General features: G+C 44.2%; 2 protein-coding genes across 2 annotated transcripts; one reads left to right on the plus strand and one right to left on the minus strand.

Moving 5' to 3' along the window:
* Window positions 1-1,823: 1,823 nt before the first annotated feature.
* LOC311112375 (glycerol-3-phosphate dehydrogenase [NAD(+)], cytoplasmic-like) lies at window positions 1,824-5,957 on the minus strand. The gene is made up of 8 exons (XM_084155483.1): window positions 5,868-5,957; window positions 5,385-5,562; window positions 4,236-4,376; window positions 3,806-3,944; window positions 3,575-3,687; window positions 3,131-3,364; window positions 2,779-2,885; window positions 1,824-2,215 (listed from the first exon to the last, which is right to left on the minus strand). Exons 1-8 carry the CDS (start codon window positions 5,906-5,908, stop codon window positions 2,119-2,121), a joined length of 1,050 nt encoding a protein of 349 aa, XP_084011609.1. The 5' UTR covers window positions 5,909-5,957; the 3' UTR covers window positions 1,824-2,118.
* Window positions 5,958-6,423: 466 nt separating this feature from the next.
* LOC311112355 (oxysterol-binding protein-related protein 11-like) lies at window positions 6,424-17,548 on the plus strand. The gene is made up of 13 exons (XM_084155437.1): window positions 6,424-6,835; window positions 7,184-7,252; window positions 7,581-7,756; window positions 8,258-8,337; window positions 9,556-9,756; window positions 10,320-10,521; window positions 11,703-11,851; window positions 12,367-12,501; window positions 13,265-13,739; window positions 14,029-14,215; window positions 14,558-14,740; window positions 14,937-15,090; window positions 15,455-17,548. The coding sequence occupies exons 1-13, from the start codon at window positions 6,714-6,716 to the stop codon at window positions 15,509-15,511; spliced, it is 2,190 nt and encodes a 729-aa protein (XP_084011563.1). The 5' UTR covers window positions 6,424-6,713; the 3' UTR covers window positions 15,512-17,548.
* Window positions 17,549-18,008: the final 460 nt, after the last annotated feature.

The following is an 18,008-nucleotide window of genomic DNA, read 5'->3' on the forward strand; positions in this document are numbered from 1 at the left end:
AACCATCGACCTCTGCGAAAGTCTGTGTGGGATTTCACACATAAATCTAAGGGTGTGAGAGCCAGGTGGTTGGGGCCTGGGTTGGCCCCTACAGAGCCTGCAGGGCCTGGGGGATATGTTTGGAGGAGGAACTGACAGAACCATCCATGTGAGACACAGGTGTGATCAACCAACTGTGAATAACTCACCCCACCTCATTACATGCAGTAAATCACAGCAGAACACTATTTGTTGTAACTCAATATTGCATAGTGTTGAATTAATCCTCATGTACTGTAATGATAGCCTTGATTTGTTGATGCTGTAAGAGAGTTGGTTAAGAACCTGGTTAAATGAGTAACCTTGCCTGAGACTTGACAACTTGCGTTAGTTCCTCAAGCTAATGCCTTAGCTCAGCGGGCTAACACAGTCGTGTCACCCAGCAAGAGCCGGGTTTGAGCCCCAGTCAGTCACACGGTCAACTTGTACTGCTATAATTGGATAAGTAGATGTATTTGTGTCAGCAGCATGCAGACTCCGTGATATCTCAACCATGAACTATCTGGACCGAGACCTCACACTCTGCTCTCTTTTGCTAACTTTCTCCTCCTGAGTCCAAGACTCTCTATCACAACAGGACAGTGTTGTGTAGGGACTAGTTGGCCTACGTGCAGTTACCAAGGTGATTAAGCTGCTCTTTCAAGCCCAGGACTGAAGAAGCACCTCTTCACAAGGTCTCAACCTCCACAAGGCTCACACTGTCTCACATCAAAACACTGATGACAGTTCAGCTGGAAGTGAAGGGAGGTGAGGGGGAGCCTAACCTGCGGGAAGCCCCGACACAGGTCCTCTCCTGGGGCCCCATGTCCCACGGGAAACTGGGGCGGACAGGGTGCCTCAACCTGGGCCTCTGCCATCTCCGTGGCCCCCTGCCTTCCGTTGTGCCCTTTGATGTCCTGAGATGTGTGGGATCCGGGGCAGCCTGTCTGTGGAGCTGTCAACCTGAAGAGAGGCCTCCTCCTCGTCGGGTTACCCAGGAAAGAGTGAACCGTGGCTGGACACAGTCGTGGCTACAGTGTGGAGGGATGGATGGAAGCATCAAGGTCCCTCTGATCTGATGGGACATTCAAAGGCCTAGCTGATTGTGCGCTATCCCACTAAGCCTCTGTTCTTCTCACTGTGATATAGCCAGAAGAGATGGAGAGACAAGGGCCACAATTGTTCTTTAATCCTGGGTCTGATATGGTTGTGTCACAGAAGACTCCAGGGAATGGGTTTGTGGAATATCTGTAATACATTTACATCTGTGTTCTCTAGGATAAGTAGGCCTCCATCTTTGAAGTGAAGGCAAGAACTTTAGATACAATGTAATTGTTATGTAAAGCTGATTAAACAGTTAAACGTAAGCAATCCTTCTTTCATCAGGGGAACATCTCATTAAAATATATTAAATATGTTATTTCATTTTCTTGCATGGACAACAGGACAATATTAGACAATCAAATCAAATAAACGTATTTGTTATTGCTCTCTCATCTTAACAATGTCAAGTCTATTGTTCTCGGTTACCCTCTGAAAGGCTTTCAATGTTAAAAGTAAGCGTGCCAAAATGAAGTGAAACAAAAGAAACACAAAAATTTATTTTTCAATCAAAAGTATTGTTTTGAGAATATTTGTTCAACAAATTGTAAAAATTCAAAATTAATAGAAAACATTTTTTAATCAGCAACAATTAATAAGCATTTGTCAAGTGCTTTAGTTGATAAGCTTATACACAATCAAAACACAAAACATATGAATATGCGACAAAGCACGTTAAGTAGAGTGGTTCTTCAGACTTAGTATCAAATGATAAGGAATATTTAGTGGTTACAGTTACATTTTTATGTAGTTACAGTATTATGAATGAATATTTATGCAGCACTGCTGCCCTCTGATGGTATGATGGTGCTATTGGAAGTGACTCTGGGGTGAAGTTTCCCTATAGGTACAGATCTACGATCAGCTTCCCCTCCCCCAATCCCAACTTTAACTATAAGTGGGGGACTGGAAAACTGACCCAAGATCAGCATCTAGGGGCGACTTCACGCTACACCATTGGAGGAGCTGCAGGTTCCGTGGCTTCAGGTTACAGAGTGATCACATGTGTTCAGGGTGGTTCTGCAGACATGTGATAAACTCCTGCACAGCTTTGCCCTCAAAGCAGATCTGATACACAGAGGCAAACAACGGAAACCTACAAGACAAAAAAATTGCACTAAATCTCAATGCAGCAAGACGTGGTTCCATTAGCAGCAATCACAATTTGTTGAGGAGAGCTTCAGTTAATATTTGAAGCTAATTTGCTTAAATTAATGTAGTGAATGAGTAGACGAATATTGGAGGAACATTTGCAAGTCATTAAATGCATTAAAAGGTAGGCTCAGCGATACACGAAGTAAACAGAAATATCGGGGCAATTTCCGCAAGAGCGTTGAAGCATGAGGCTAAACTTCTTCACTCTTTTGATCCCATAGCCATCATTACATTTACATTTTAGTCATTTAGCAGACGCTCTTATCCAGAGCAACTTGCAGTTAGTGAGTGCATACATTTTCATACTAGCCCCCCGTGGGAAAAGAACCCACAACCCTGGCGTTGCAAGCGCCATGCTCTACCAACTGAGCTACAGGGGACTACATCATGTTGTAGCAGCGTGAAGCGGGCCCGTGCACATGCGCAGATACTCTGTGTGACTGTGTGAGAGCAAGAAAAGTAATATCGCAGAGTCTCACTTTAAGGTGAAAGAGTTGTACTCACTTGCTGATCATCTCTCTCTTCTTTAGAATTTTGAACACCTCAGCGGAGGTTTGTGGGCCTTGCAGCTTCTGGCCATTGAGCATCTCAGCCTCTAGCTCTTCAATAGACTGGAAAGGTATGCAACATAGTTACTTAAAGCATGTATACGCACACACACAAACATACCATGAGTTTTTTGAAGTGTTGGATATTAATATCTTAACTGTTATCAATCTGACAAAACAGGTGACTGTAAGTCGCTTTGGATAAAAGCGTCTGCTAAATGGCATATTATTATTATTATTATTAGGTGAAAGTTGTACTGGTCACAGCACAGTCACATCTCTGAGTCGTAGTTGTCTAGATATCTCACCTTGGATGTCTTGGCGAAGGCCTCAGCCACCTTGCGGTTGCGTCCCCCGTAGCAGGTGGTGATCAGGTCGGCGACCCCACAGCTCTCCAGGAATGTCACGGAGGACACCTGGCCCTTACAGAACAGCTTGGTGAAGGCAATCATCTCCATCAGCCCCAGCCGGATCACCGCAGCCTTGGTGTTGTCCCCAAAGCCCAGACCGTCACAGAACCCAGCGCCCACCGCTACAATGTTCTGGGAAGGAGAGAGTGGGAAAGGAACCATGAGTCTTATGTGCAGTCTTCTTTTTTTTAGCAATATGATTCATGGTTTATAAAACTATTTATTTACAATGTGAGCAAATAAAACAGTGGAACGAAACATAGGCCTTCTGTGTAAGTTACGTTCACGTTGTAGCTATATGTAGCAAAAGTTGTTCTCTTTGAACTGAATTGTAAATTGTACCTTGAGAGCCCCACAGAGTTCTACTGTGTCACTCTCCTGCACCACGGTGATCCTGAAGTTGGGAGTCTGCAGCAGCTCTTTAAAGATGTGTCCGTTTGCTTCGTTCTTAGCTCCTGTTCAGGTAGTGATAGAAAGTCAAGATAAACATAACTGCATCAGTGGGAGTTGCAACCCAAGTGAGGACAGAAAACATTACAGCAATATTCTAGATATTATATAAAAATGTCTTACCAATTGTGGTCTCACAGAACTTCTCATCAGCCACTTCGTTGGCAATGTTGGCCCCCATCAGGACGCTAACCTCGATTTCCAGTTTCTCGCGGATGATGTCAGAGATGAGCTTCAAGCCCTCTGGGCCTTCATCGATGCCCTGAATAAGGACCAGGGCAGAAAAGAGATCTTAGGCTGCCTTCAATCACTCATTTTGTAACATATAACCCTAGTTACCAGCATTTGGGTGGCTACATTTTTTTGACTAGGCTACTGTTACATAATGAGTGTAAAATCATAGCCATGATGATAAATTCATACAGCTGAGACTTTCCCTGAGTGATAAGAAGCCCGATATGAAGCCAGAGCAAAGTCCGACATAAATTGTATAGATTTTAGCAATGATTTTTCGAAGAGAGAGCTGGTGTGAAAAATAGGTAAATGACATTACTTTGATGAGGGATATTCCAATGGTTCCCTGTGTAATATGAGGTTTCATCTGATCACAGAGCCTCCCAATGAACTGATGTGGAATGACAAAGATCAGTATGCTGGCCCCTTTCACCGCTTCTGTGATTTCTGGAACAGCAACCTGGTAAATTGGAGCGGAAAAAGATAGCATGATACATTGTACTATTCATGATGGATGTTACTGTGTAGTAGCATTTATCATTAATCTACATTACAAGCAGTGGAGGCTGCTGAAGGGAGGACTGCTCATAATAATGGCTGAGCAGATAGGGCGGCGCACAATTGGCCCAGCGTCATCCGGGTTTGGGGAGGGTTTGGCCAGGGGGGGGGGGTCATGTTTCGGAGGACGCATGACTTGACCTTCGCCTCCCGAGCCCGTTGGGGAGTTGCAGCAATGAGACAAGATAGAAATTGGGGAGAAAAAGGGGGTAAAAAAAATATATTGTCAAAAATAATATCCTGATATGTAACTGTACAGATTTCTTACCCCAGCACTATTTTATAAGGTTAGTGTTCCCACATGGCCATATCTCCATGTTACAGCGCTTTATTAAGGAAGACTGATGGAAGGCAGAGAAGACCACCTGTGCTAATTAGCTATCTAGCATGCTTGAACACCTGTGTGTAATTAGCTATCTAGCCTGCTCGAACACCTGTGTCTAAGCATAACTGGGAAGGAAGTGCAGTTTGTCATCTGGAGGCACACAGCCATATGGATCTGTGCAAACATGATACAGTAAGTGTATCTTTTTTATTTGAAAGATTATTTCTCGGTGATATGAAAGATAATTCCATGTTTCAAAAACCTCATTACAAGCGATGATTATTGACGTTTCTAAATGTTAAAACAAAGCGATGGGATTGTAGTTCACATGGGCCCACCGGTAAACGGTACTTATAGCTGAGAACCCTTGGGATAAGGCAGAATGCCTTGTTAATGCTTTGGGTTCTTGAGAACAAACCAGACACGTTGTTAGCTCTGTATAGGTCAAACTTCACTCATCTTATCTGTGTGTATCCTTTTACAATCATAAAAACATGTCCGGAGATAACTCCAGAATTATTGCACAACTCAATGATTTTTAATTTTGAGGCAAGAATCCCATATTAAACAAAACACAATACTAACCACATTTTTGGGAAGCTTGTGACCCGGTAGGTATTTGACGTTCTCATGCTCTGTGTTGATGATTTCTGTTAACTTTTTGCCATCGATCATCTCTTCAAACACCCACATGTTGACAATGGGGTCAAACCTGTTGGATCCCTTTGCATTGTGGCCGACGATTTTGGCTATCGCAGAGCCCCTAGGAAATTATGAAAACAGCGATTTAGATAGGAGGGCAATGGAATAACGCCATTCATATTTTCAAAATCACACTCGCAAAATGAACAATATGCTAATTATGGGGATACCATAACCAGCCTACATTCAATGAATGTAGATCAAACTTCTATATTTGATATTCTATGAAACTACATGCAAGTTGTCAATTTAGCCAAATAGCAGCACTTTGTAGTTGGCTACATTATGAATCAATCAGTGGAATTCATGATGATACAATGTTGTCGAATGCAGGCACATGCAAATAGAGAAAGCCCATAAATATACCAGTTTCCAGATCCAACGATGCACACTTTCTTAGCAGGCATTGTTAAGGTAGAGTAGCAGGCACGATTCCTTTAAGTGTTAACAGATCAGTAAAATGCCGTGTTTATATCCATGTCCATAACTTCCTTATACGCCCTAGTCGTGTGGGCAGCACATTGTTTTTAGCACTCCACCCTTTTTACCTGTATATAAAAGAAGAGAGAAGTTTGTACAGGTTAGGGTTCTTCTGGGTGTGCAACCACGACGAACCTGTCATGACAAGTATGGACAGACATTTATGCTTGGAGAAAGTCCTATAATTTTCTCGATTTGCAGAGCTCGGGTGAGACACACAATTCTCACTGTTTGTCATGCAAAATGACTGGAATATATACCGGCGGTAGCTCGATTGGGTATGTGCCAGGATATATTTGAAGATGTGTTCTATTGCTACAAAGGCAACATATTTCGATAAACTTTGTAGGCTACAATTTTCCTTATTTATTTTTTTTGCCAATGCGGAAGTCCTTTCATGGAGTGGAATCACATGATTCCAGTAACGTGTCGCGTCATCGTGAAGCCTGTTAGAAGCGATTTGGATCATGTAAACACCGAACTAACACGCCACTGTTTTTATAATAATATATTGTGATGGATTACTTCATCAGTCGTTTAGATAGATTTTCATGAACGATAGCTATGTGTTTTGTTAAGCCATGCACAGAAGAAATCCGTCTGTGAGCAAGGCCTTCAAGTTAGCAAATCAGGTCTAGAGATTGCTGTTTTGCTAGCTGTCAAGCTAGTTAGCTAGCTAACGTTTCTGGCAAGGTTTGTAGCTTGTTAGCTAGCTATACGTTGGCTGTGACTATGCAAGGGGAAACCGCCACGGCAATACGAATCTCGGACAGTGAAGGGAAACTGGATGTCTTTCTCCAGAAAGGGACGCCTGGTAGTTCTGGAAGAGGGAGTTCAAAAGGCTGGCAGTACAGGTATGCTGACTGTCTAGCTAGCTAGGCTAATTATGTTATATTAATATTTGGCTAACCAATCGTGCTAACCTAGTTAGCTAAGTTTGCTGCAGTGATTTGTTTGGCTAGTAGGCAGTGCACCACACATCTTCAGTTGGTAACTAGCAAGCCTTTGGTCAAATGTTAGCTGGCTAGCCAGCTATGGTTTCTAGCTGAGCTTACTGACTTAGCTATTAGTTAGTTAACAGGCTAACCAGAGGAATCAGAGGTTCATCTGGAGTTGAATTTTGCCAACCCACTGCTGTTATTGTAGCATAACTAGCTTTTTTGCTAACTGTCAATCATTTTCTCAATCTCTGCTCTATTCAGTGACCACATGGAAAATATTGATGGTTACCTGATGAAATACACCAATTTGGTAACAGGATGGCAATATAGGTGAGTGGGCAGCCCTGGTTGAATAACATTGAACGGTGCTATGTGCATTTAGCAAAAGTATTTACAGTATGATCAAATCAACTAAACATACTATTGAATTGATTCAATGCTTTGTCAACAAGCATCTTGAGGTCAAGGGCGTTGGGCCAGTAACCAAAAGGTCACTGGTTCGAATCCCCGAGCCGACTAGGTGAAAAATCTGTCTATGCCCTTGAGCAAGGCACCTAACCCTATTTTTCTCCTGTAAGTCGCTCTGTATAAGAGCGTCTGCTAAATTACTCAAATGTAAATGTCAACGTTTTGATTGAACGTTCTGCCCTTCATGCAGGTTCTTTGTCCTCAACAATGAGGCGGGGTTGTTGGAGTACTTTGTCAATGAGCAGTCCAGGCCCCAGAAACCTCGCGGGACGCTCCCCTTGGCAGGGGCGGTCATATCCCCCAGCGACGAGGACTCTCACACCTTCACGGTCAATGCCATCAGTGGGGAACAATACAAGCTCAGAGGTAAAACACACACACTATTGTCTGTCTCTCACACTCACCAATCAAAACAGCTTCAACAACTCATACAAGAGTGTCATGCTGTTTGAGTAGTCTGGACATGTATGGTTTGCATTTCAGCACAATGTTATTATATCCTCAATGCATCAGTCAGTTGTTGGACAGGCAAGATACACATAGTCACTGTCAGACTGTTGTACCAAGACTTCAGGAATGGGAGAAAGCCGGTAAAACATATGCAAATCAATACGTGATAATGGAGGTTTTCTCATTATCCTCGGTCGGAGAGGGATAATGTTGTCGTTATTGATCCATGCAGAGAGAGATTCACTCGGCTGCACAGTAATGAGCTCACTCGGTTCAGGCACCAAACGAAAGAAAACTGACTGAAACAGGGATGCACTAACTGAACATACCCAATAGGAAATTCTCGTTTGAATTTTCAGTTGCAAAACATTTTGCAACAGTGTGCACTAATGAATGTGACCCTGTTGTGTCTCCCAGCCACGGACGCCAAAGAGCGACAGCACTGGGTGAGCCGGCTGCAGATCTGCACGCAGCACCATACTGAGGCCATGGGGAAGGTAAGGGCAAGGGCTTTTCGTCTGACACTCACCCACTTTCGCAGACACTTGCGTGCAGATACACAGTTGCATGCACACGCAGACAGGCACACGCACTCGACATCACACGCTCTTTCTCTAACTCTCTCTCACTCACAATGTTTTCCCTTGATCGACACTCTGCTAGCTCGTTTTGTTATGCAATCCCATTGATCGTGTCCATGGTTGCCTGTAACATGAGCTTAATAACAGAAGTGCAGAGGGGATGTCTTGTATTTAGATTAGATGTAGTAGTGTTTGTGCTTGATAATGATAATACATTGATGGGAACTCTAGCTACTATTCATTTAGCTTAGTTATGAGCCAAGACCATCCTAGATGCCAGCCTTTGAGTGTAGTATTGTAACACACGAAAGACACCCCTGCCTGCATCATAGCAGACAAACTGGGGTATGTGACACTTCCTTATTTTTCAAAAGTTTGACCTTCCTTTCCTGGCTGAAGTCAGTGAGTCAGCATTACTCGGTGGGATTTCCTTCTTAACAGATGTACACTTTCTATTGAAATACTGAGAAGACAGAATGTGACAAACCACAAGCACGATGCAAACTATTCTTGGATAAATTGTGGCGTAACCATAATGACTCGATTCAGTACAGTTCACATTGGCCTTAATTCGTCTTGCATCTTGAGCACTTGAGTTGAAGACAATCAACATTTACAGAGCACATTGACATGACACCATAAGGTCACACAAATAGTCATAAACAAGATGGCTCCATAGGTTAAAATTCCCCTAGGTACAGATCAAGGATCCTCTTCCCCTCCCACAATCCTAACTCTAACTCATAGAGATAGCAGACTCATCATTGATATAACTCGTTTTAACATGGAAATGTCCATTGAGGGCTTCCACCATTTTAAAGTAGTCAACTGGGTGGGGATTCCTATAAGTTGGGAGCAATCAGCCAATGAAGAAGAAGGAGGAAATGGACTCATCATTGTCGCTGCCCATGCTGTCACAGACACTAGAATGGTACAGATACAAAGATGAGTCCTCTATCTCTATGCTGTAACCATTAGTAGAGGAAATGTTAAACTGACCCAATATCAGTGTCTAGGGGCAACTTTACATACATCCCACAAGCTCCAATGATGAAAATATACTTTTTCCCAAGATACTATCGCAGATGAGATGCACTGTATGACACATTTGTTGACCATCTTGTCTTGGTCCAGAGTAACCCTCTGCCCAAGTCTCGCAGTTACTCCATGGCGTCTCAGGGGAGCGCCAGCTCGCCCCTGTCCCAGCGAAGGCCCAGCCAGCTCCAGAACCAGAACGCCGCCTCCTCCTTCAGCATGACTCAGCTCCACAAGGGCTCCTCGCTGTACTCCTCCAAGAGGTCCCTGCTGCCAGACCATCTGCTCGACGCCAGAGAGGTAGGCTGGAGATGGGGACGGTAGCCATTTCCTCGTGAACCAAAATAGAAGTGGGGTTTAGCAAAGCTTAGTGTTGTTTCTTTTCCTCAGTGTTTTGATTTATTTTCATCTTGCGTGTTTTTGTAATAACTTTGCGTCTCGACAGGAATGACCGGTGGTAGAGAGAATAATATATCTTCTGCCTTATTTGAAATGTATTTTGTCTTAGAGGGTATTCTCTTCTTAGTCTTTTTACCCTTCTTACCCAGCTTTTTTGTTTAGTGTCATTTTATGAAGACCTTTCATCCATCTAGGACTAGGTTACAGGGACTTCTTGTTTTAATCTAATGACGGATATAGCAAGCACATTTTTACATCGGTATCATGGGACCCCTGTAGCTCAGTTGGTAGAGCATGGCGCTTGCAACGCCAGGGTTGTGGGTTCGTTTCCCACGGAGGGCCAGTATGAAAATGTATGCACTCACTTAACTGTAAGTCGCTCTGGATGAGAGCGTCCGCTAAATGACTAAAATGTAAATGTATCAACTTACTCCTCCGGTTCCTTCCGCTCTTCTTCCTCCCAGATGATGACCCAGGCCCAGGGCCAGCACCGAGACCTGATCCATATCATCGAGGGCCTGCCCCCGGCCACGGGCCCCCTCTCCCCACTGGACCAGGACCTGCTTATGCTCAAGGCCACCTCCATGGCCACCATGAACTGCCTCAACGACTGCCTGCACATCCTGCAGCTGCAGCAGGTGGCCCGCCAGGGGAGCTCTCTGGGAGGTGAGGGTGACCGCTGGGGTCGGAGGGGGAGTAGGTCCTTACTGGTACTAGTAATGAGTGTTCATTTATGAACTCCAATGAAAAGAAGGGGATCTGTGTGCATGCACTGTTAGTTTTCTCAGTGGGTAGATCTCTATTGCCAGGCTTTCTCAGATTTGCCTTCTAGATGATGTTTAATTTAACACTGAAGAGAGCAAGGTAGAAACTGTTAAGTTACCTTCTCTTTGACCCATTTCTTAAAGTTAGCCATGGAAGTCTACATGGATTAAAAGTGTTTTGTTTCCAAGAATGACTTTAGTCATGTTTAGTTGTCTGCGACATGTACTAGACACACATCATGTGCTTGCACAATTCTACCTCACAAATCATGGAACTGCACATGTAGACCCGCCCAGTCCAGATGTACTCCGAAAGCCGACGGTGGAATTATTTTCCATAATTGATGAGGGAGCGGTACTTATTCTTATCGGCTGTCTAGGGTGGTAACCAGATCTCTCATTGGGTAACTGAGTAATAACAGCTTTCCCAATTAACCAACTTTCTTCCTTTTTGATCACGCAGCACCATACTGACAGCCAAGAGACCTTACCAAAAATGTATGGCTGCTACTATCTCAGCCATTTCTTTTGACAGAGCCAACTAGACATTGTGGAATAGGGAATAGGGGAATAGGGAAAAGCCGTCACAAGTTACCGGTTTGACGTAGGAGATCGTAAGAGATCTTGTTACCTGGCATCCATATTTCATTAGGCCCACAAACAGGACGGAACCCGGGGATGAGCCAATCAGGAAAAGGTGTCAAGGATTGTGTGGGCCGTGCTAATTTGAAAGGGCCTCGCCTCCCACCCAAACACCCATAGAAATACCCTATGTGGCGCTAATGCTAACCCACCAATCAGGCGGTGCGGACATTTCCTGTTGGCGCGGCATAAAACGTATCTCGATACTCAACGGGGATCGGGTTAACGTCTCCATCCTGTGGTCCTGGAGAACTGTCAGGGGAATACGCCAGCCAGCCACCCCATCCAGCCAGCCTGGGTCTTTTTTTGAATGGTTGCTGGCTACAACCTCATTGTTTTGGTTGGGTAGTCTGGTAGTCTCAAGGGGTCTCGTAGCGTAGCCTAGCATGAGTACCTCTGAGCTAAAGACCGCGGTGGCCGCCGCTGTGTCGCGTGTTACAGGACCTACCATTGAGTGGCTGGAGCCCAAGCTGCCGGACATCCTGAAGAACGGCGGGCCCTTGGACAGCTTCAGCACCGGGGGAGAGGGAGGGCCGCTGGAGGGCAGCCTCCTGGAGCTGAGTGCCACGGAGCCCTGCAGTTTCTCTGGGGTAAGGACACAGAACATTAATAGTCCCAAAAGGGCTTTTCACAGCCAAACTCTATCAATCTCTGAGCAGGAGTGCTGATCTAGGATAATCCATTTAGATCATAATGAATAGGACTATAAGGCAAAACAGATTCTAAATCACTACTCATACTCATAAGACTTTCTGAATAAAGGCCCTGGCCTGGTTACGCATCCAGCATAGTTACTGGAGCTGTGCTGGAAAGGGCGACATGAAAATAAAGTATTTGAAAAGTGATATAGGCGTATCTCTTTGGACAGGACAATTTGACTTCAGTACTTTTTTTTATTTAATAATTAAATAAATAGCAATGTTTCCAATGATCAATTTGTCTAACAATGTGTCCATGGTCAGATGGGGAGGATGGTCAAATAAATATAACTAAATAAAGGCCTTTTATTTTGGCTTTTTGTTGTAGGTGCTTCAGTTTGACTGTTTTTCAAGACGCAAGCCACAACTTTTGTTGTTCTCAAAGTAAATATTGTATCTCCTGCCAGGAGGAGATTGACGGAGAGGACGAGGTGGAGGACGCGTTCACGGAAAAGGAGGAGGAACTGGGGGCGGTGGAGGAGGAGCGCAGTGTCATCCTACACCTGCTCTCGCAGCTCAAGCTGGGCATGGACCTCACGCGGGTAGGTCGAGTTCCCCCCCCCCCCCCCCCCCCCCCCCCCGGCCATGGCCTGGACACAGCCTGAAACATACATCGGGCTGGACCAAGGCCCAGATAGACAGACCATAGTGGTGTCTTGTTTTCCTTCCTCTGATTGGCTAATGTAAAGGACTGCGTACTGGAGTTAAGAAATGCCTATCGTTTTGCTTTTCTTGTTGACTTCATAGTAGAGCTGGGTGATATGGACTGAAATCCATATCGCGATAAATTGCCTTAATTGATGCGATAACAATAAATAGAACGATACGTTTTAAAGTTAATGTGCACCAGTCTTTTATATGTATTATCCTTTAAACTAATACTACTAGTTTGATGGTTTTAGCCATCAATTGTCCCATTAACAATCACCCATATTAGCAAACTTATTTCATTTCAAACTTCACATTTCTCTAGTATAGGCTACAAAACGGCTGCAATAAGTGATCGGTATGGTCGGTGTCGATCATTTTCCGTTGTCGTCCCAGCTCTAATTTCAGTTTCCCATGGTTAGCAGCAGTCTGCAAGTGTAGGCTCAAAGCCAGATGGGTGTCGGATGGTAGTTGGTCAGTTAATCAATTCATGAAAAGAGAATGTGTTCTCAATAACCTCAAATTGCAATTCAAGCTTTGTTTGAATGATGTTTACCTCATAGCTACATGTCATTATAGACCACACACTAGGTTATTGAATGGTTCTCAATAACCCACCTACTTCAATAAAGATCATAAATAGTTCTGTCTCCTCAGGTGGTGCTACCCACCTTCATCCTGGAGAAGCGCTCCTTACTAGAGATGTACGCTGACTTCATGTCCCACCCGGACCTGTTCGTATCCATCACAGACGGCCAAGGGCCCGAGGAGCGCATGGTGCGCTTCGTCGAGTACTACCTCACCTCCTTCCACGAGGGCCGCAAGGGCGCCATCGCCAAGAAGCCCTACAACCCCATAATCGGCGAGAGCTTCCACTGCTCCTGGAGGGTGCCCAGGTCAGGGGAACCTGCTAAGGATGCCCCCTCGCCCCCCTCTCCTCCCCAGGGAAGCCCCACGACCGAGGAGGACGGCAGTTACGAGTTGCGCTTCGTGGCTGAGCAGGTGTCCCACCACCCGCCCGTGTCAGGCTTCTACGCCGAGTGCCCCGAGAGGCGGATGTGCGTCAACACCCACGTGTGGACCAAGAGCAAGTTCATGGGCATGTCCATCGGGGTGTCCATGATCGGGGAAGGTAAGGCCGGCCAGAGACAGGGTATCGATTTATTGCACCATCTGTGTGACACGGTGCATGCTAGCGCCAGAGCGGTTTGAAATCGAGAGACTCGGCTAGGGATTAGGCCTACTTCCTTCAGACCAATGTCAAAGGGAGAGTGGACATTTCTTCCATACTAGTTACTGACAGGAAGTACTTATTGTTGAGTCTTTCGACTTCAAACCTCCTGCTAAAAGTGGTCTGTAAGATGCATCTGTCTAATGCTAACAATATAAAGTATAAACCATATTGTAATCTGTGTGTGTAGGCTGTCTGTACCTGCTGGAGCATGACGAGGAGTACACGTTCACGCTGCCCTGTGCCTACGCCCGCTCCATCCTTACCGTGCCCTGGGTGGAGCTGGGGGGAAAGGTCAATGTGAACTGCACCAAGTCGGGATACTCCGCAGTCATCACCTTCCAGACCAAGCCCTTCTACGGAGGCAAACTGCACAAGTGAGTGCCCCTCACAGAGCGCACACACACACCTGCAGAGGAATTTCTAATGCTGTCATTAAATTGTTGCATTGGCTTTTGGTTAGGTTTATGTCCCTGTGCGGTTACATCATATAGTTATTTCCATGTTGTTTTTAGATTTAAAAATGATTTTTGTGGATTATCCCGGCTAAAGAAAGATTCATTGAAATGTAGTTAATAAACAAGTATTTGAATAATTTATAAAAGCCACAACTCTTTGGATTGAAGTGACCTCAAATAGTTTTGCATAGTTTGCGTGGAGAGGCTGTGATTGGTTGATATCGTTGACCATGTGTCCTGTTCTCCTGGCGCCTCACGCAGAGTGACGGCGGAGGTAAAGCACAACGCTACCAACGTTGTGGTGTGCCGCGTGCAGGGCGAGTGGAACGGCGTGCTCGAGTTCAGCTACCAGAACGGCGACACGCGCATGGTGGACGTCACCAAGCTGCCCGTCACTAAGAAGCGGGTGCGCCCCAACGACAAGCAAGCACCAACCGAATCGAGGTTAGACAAAAAAGTTGAAATATGAATATGCTCCGATGTATTTTCTATGCTTTCCGGTGAGGTTGTGGCATAAATAAGGACTGTAGATGAAAATAATGTGTTTAGTTAATTCTGGTGCTGTTACACCTCTGTATTGTTGACTATATTGTGCATTGTCTCAGTAATAGACATGATACACTAGATAACTGTGTTTTAGGCGCCTGTGGCAGCACGTGACTGAGTCGCTGCGTCAGAAGGACATTGAGAAGGCCACGGAGCACAAGAGGATCCTGGAGGAGAGACAGAGAACTGAGGAGAGACACCGCACTGAGACAGAGACCCCATGGAGGACCAGATATTTTGAGAGCGAGGTACGTAGAACATCATCTTGACAAACCCTTTTCATATTTAGTGTGCTTGCTTCAGCAAGACCTGGAGAGCCTGGGTCAGACATGCTTTTGGACAGCTGAAGCAAGCACACCCATTTTCTTCAGGAAACGTTCTAGTATTATTGTGTTTCGTTAAGCGGTCAGGCATTTTGACACCCAATTTTGCTGGAAAAATGCAAGGATAATGGACGCATCTCATGAGGCATTTACAGTTTATATTCTTCAGGAATCAATGGATTTTGATATGAATATTAATAATGGATTCTCTTCTGTCAGACATTTTAATCTCACAGATTGTACATATTCTTTTTTTGTAATGTTTTCTATGGTCTTCTCTCTATGCTAGGGCGAAGGCTGGATGTATCACAAACCACTGTGGAAAACACCCGCTTTGAAATCTTAATCCTACCGGTCAGTGAGAACCCATCGAGAACTGGTGTAGCCACGAGACTGACGCTCTCTTTTGGTTTGTGTGTGTGTGCGCGAGTGTGGGGTTATTTCCTAAACGGTCGAGGTAAAGCGCGTCCTCCACTTACATGCATACGGATGCAAAAGTATTGGGGAAGCCCTATAACGTGACGACAGGCTATATAGTTTCATCTCACACTCGATGTACAGCTCACACCTCAAGGTAGTAGGTACAGGCTTTTGTACTGATGGTCACTTTTTGTATAATCCACTCTGAATGAGGACATATTTCTTGTACAGATAAAAGGTACTCTATTTACGCCGCCTTAACAATCGTATGATGACGCGCTCTTTTGGGTTGTGTTTAAAAGTGTTGAAGAATCAGGATTCAGCAGAGGGAGTTTTGTTTTACAGTGACGTCGCACATGAGATTGTGAATCTAAATGCATCGTTCAAAGTACACGACCGTTGGCGTTCGACCGTGTGAACTGGATAGCCATACTCTGGGAGATGATTGGCAAGGCCTGGGTCATGTTCATTAGGGCATGCGACAGAATGTTTTAAAACGCATTTCAACAGAAAATGAGTTATTGGACAAGTACATACAGTCCCGTTTGGTGCTTAATGAACATGACCCTGCACATATTATCATGTCACAGCTTGGATAAGACACACACACAACCTGTCACTACATTGAACAAGTTTATAATGGGGACAATGTTCCTGAATTCATACTGTAGGAAATGAATGACATTACTCCTTTTGGATTTGCACAGACATCTCCGTTTGGATGATTCCATCGTTTAGAATGATTGACAAGGCTAGTTTGGCATGATACAGATAGTATTTTAATGATTAGCCCCCCCCCCCCTCCCAAAGTGAATGCATTTATTTATGAGATGTATGATAAAGTAACAATCATTCCTTTCGCAGTCCCAAAGGGATATAGTCCTTGCTTGCTTGAGGAATTTTGGAAAATGGAACGCATGATGAGTAATGTATTTTTTTTATCTACTGCAAGTATTATTATACTCTTACTATGTCTGAATTCCACAATTTGTTAATGTTTTATTATTAAAGCTTTTAACCAAATTAATTTGTTTTCATATGCAAACAAATGTTTTACTTATTTTTCTGGTTAAGAATGTTAATCTCCTGGATATCTCAATCTGTCTGTTCTGATTTTGAGCGCAGAATATAACTTAATACCTTCACTTCATTTGTTGATTTTGAATGAGATTACTCGCTCATGTTTCCTTTCAAAAGCTACGGTTCTCAAATTCTCATTCACCCCCCAAATGTATGTGAAATACACAGCAGAGGTTGAGTCTCATCCACACCAATGCAGTCAATATCAGCCTGGAAAGGTTCCCCACCCCCTTTTGATAGGTAGAATGCGGAGAGAAGACCTGTTTGAAGCATGGGATGTGATTCTAACTCTGTATTGATAAGCTATTCTCCATGTCATGGTGCCTTAAGCAATCTCTTCCTGTGTGGGTCTTCCATTCCAAGAGTATAGCATACCTCCCAGGGCCGGACTACCGCATTTCAACACATTTTGCCATGGTCCAGAGAAAAATTTGCAGTTTCATACTGCTATTCTACACATTTTGCCATTTTAAAGCTAATTTTCTGGTAATTCTACACATTATGCTATCTGGGGGCCCCCGACCTCCAAGGGGAGGCCCCCAACCCCTTCAGGTCAGGGACCCCGGGGCACATGCCCTGCGTGCCGTTCGGTAATCCAGCCCTGTTTGTTTCCCCTGTCACTGCTATGAATGATGCAATAGCAGAAAGTGTATGTAAATATTGATCGTTTTGGGGTATTTGTTGCATTCTTTCCTGTTTTGAAGAAAGACTAAGCTTAGTAACACAGACCCCTGAATGGTGTTACACGTGTTGACTTAGTTGTTGAATTACTAATTTGTCTTGCTGACCTGTGAAATGCACTGACGTTGAAGGAAACATGACTCCTTGTAGACTAAGATGATGTGTGGTAATGAATGATTAAATAAATTGCCTATCAATTGTGTATCGTGTTTCAACTATTTTTTGCAAAAAATAACTGGTCATACAAGAGTAATATTTGGTAACCCAATAGTTTCCTTATCGACCGTGTTTTACTTACATCATGAAACTGCTCAATATTCTAAAGTGGAGTCCTTGCCGACAATGGGTGTGTAGTGAGCCACACAACCAATACAGAGAAGCTAACTTTCTTTCTCTACATTTGCATGTTTGCCTAACATGGCTAACAGTTTAGGTTAGGTTGGGCATGAGTTCTAATCCCTCTTTTAATATTCCTTATGAAAAGAACCACACGTTCAAATACCTTTGTTGTAAATCGTAGAATGAACCACAGCTAGTGTGGGGAGAAGAGATATGAATGTGTTTATTGATACAAGACAGATTTCAAGGAACTTTGATAAGAGCCCACTTGTGCAATGATTGTCTGGCGGTGTTCACATTGAAGGTTATACAAGATAACGTAA

Source organism: Coregonus lavaretus (assembly GCF_964263955.1).
Source record: "Coregonus lavaretus genome assembly, chromosome: 38".
NCBI classification, from domain to species: Eukaryota; Metazoa; Chordata; class Actinopteri; order Salmoniformes; family Salmonidae; genus Coregonus; species Coregonus lavaretus.

What these genes read in the sequence shown, in the direction of transcription:
- LOC311112375 (XM_084155483.1), bottom strand. Translation starts at nt 5,908, where the DNA reads ATGCCTGCTAAGAAAGTGTGCATCGTTGGATCTGGAAACTG. An exon ending in AACTCTGTGGGGCTCTCAAG is followed by an intron (nt 3,365 to 3,574) that starts GTACAATTTACA and finishes TCTCCTTCCCAG; the next exon opens with AACATTGTAGCGGTGGGCGC. An exon ending in AAGAGAGAGATGATCAGCAA is followed by an intron (nt 2,216 to 2,778) that starts GTGAGTACAACT and finishes TTTGTCTTGTAG; the next exon opens with GTTTCCGTTGTTTGCCTCTG.
- LOC311112355 (XM_084155437.1), top strand. Translation starts at nt 6,714, where the DNA reads ATGCAAGGGGAAACCGCCACGGCAATACGAATCTCGGACAGTGAAGGG. An exon ending in ATCTGCTCGACGCCAGAGAG is followed by an intron (nt 9,757 to 10,319) that starts GTAGGCTGGAGA and finishes TCTTCCTCCCAG; the next exon opens with ATGATGACCCAGGCCCAGGG. An exon ending in CCAGGGGAGCTCTCTGGGAG is followed by an intron (nt 10,522 to 11,702) that starts GTGAGGGTGACC and finishes CGCGTGTTACAG; the next exon opens with GACCTACCATTGAGTGGCTG.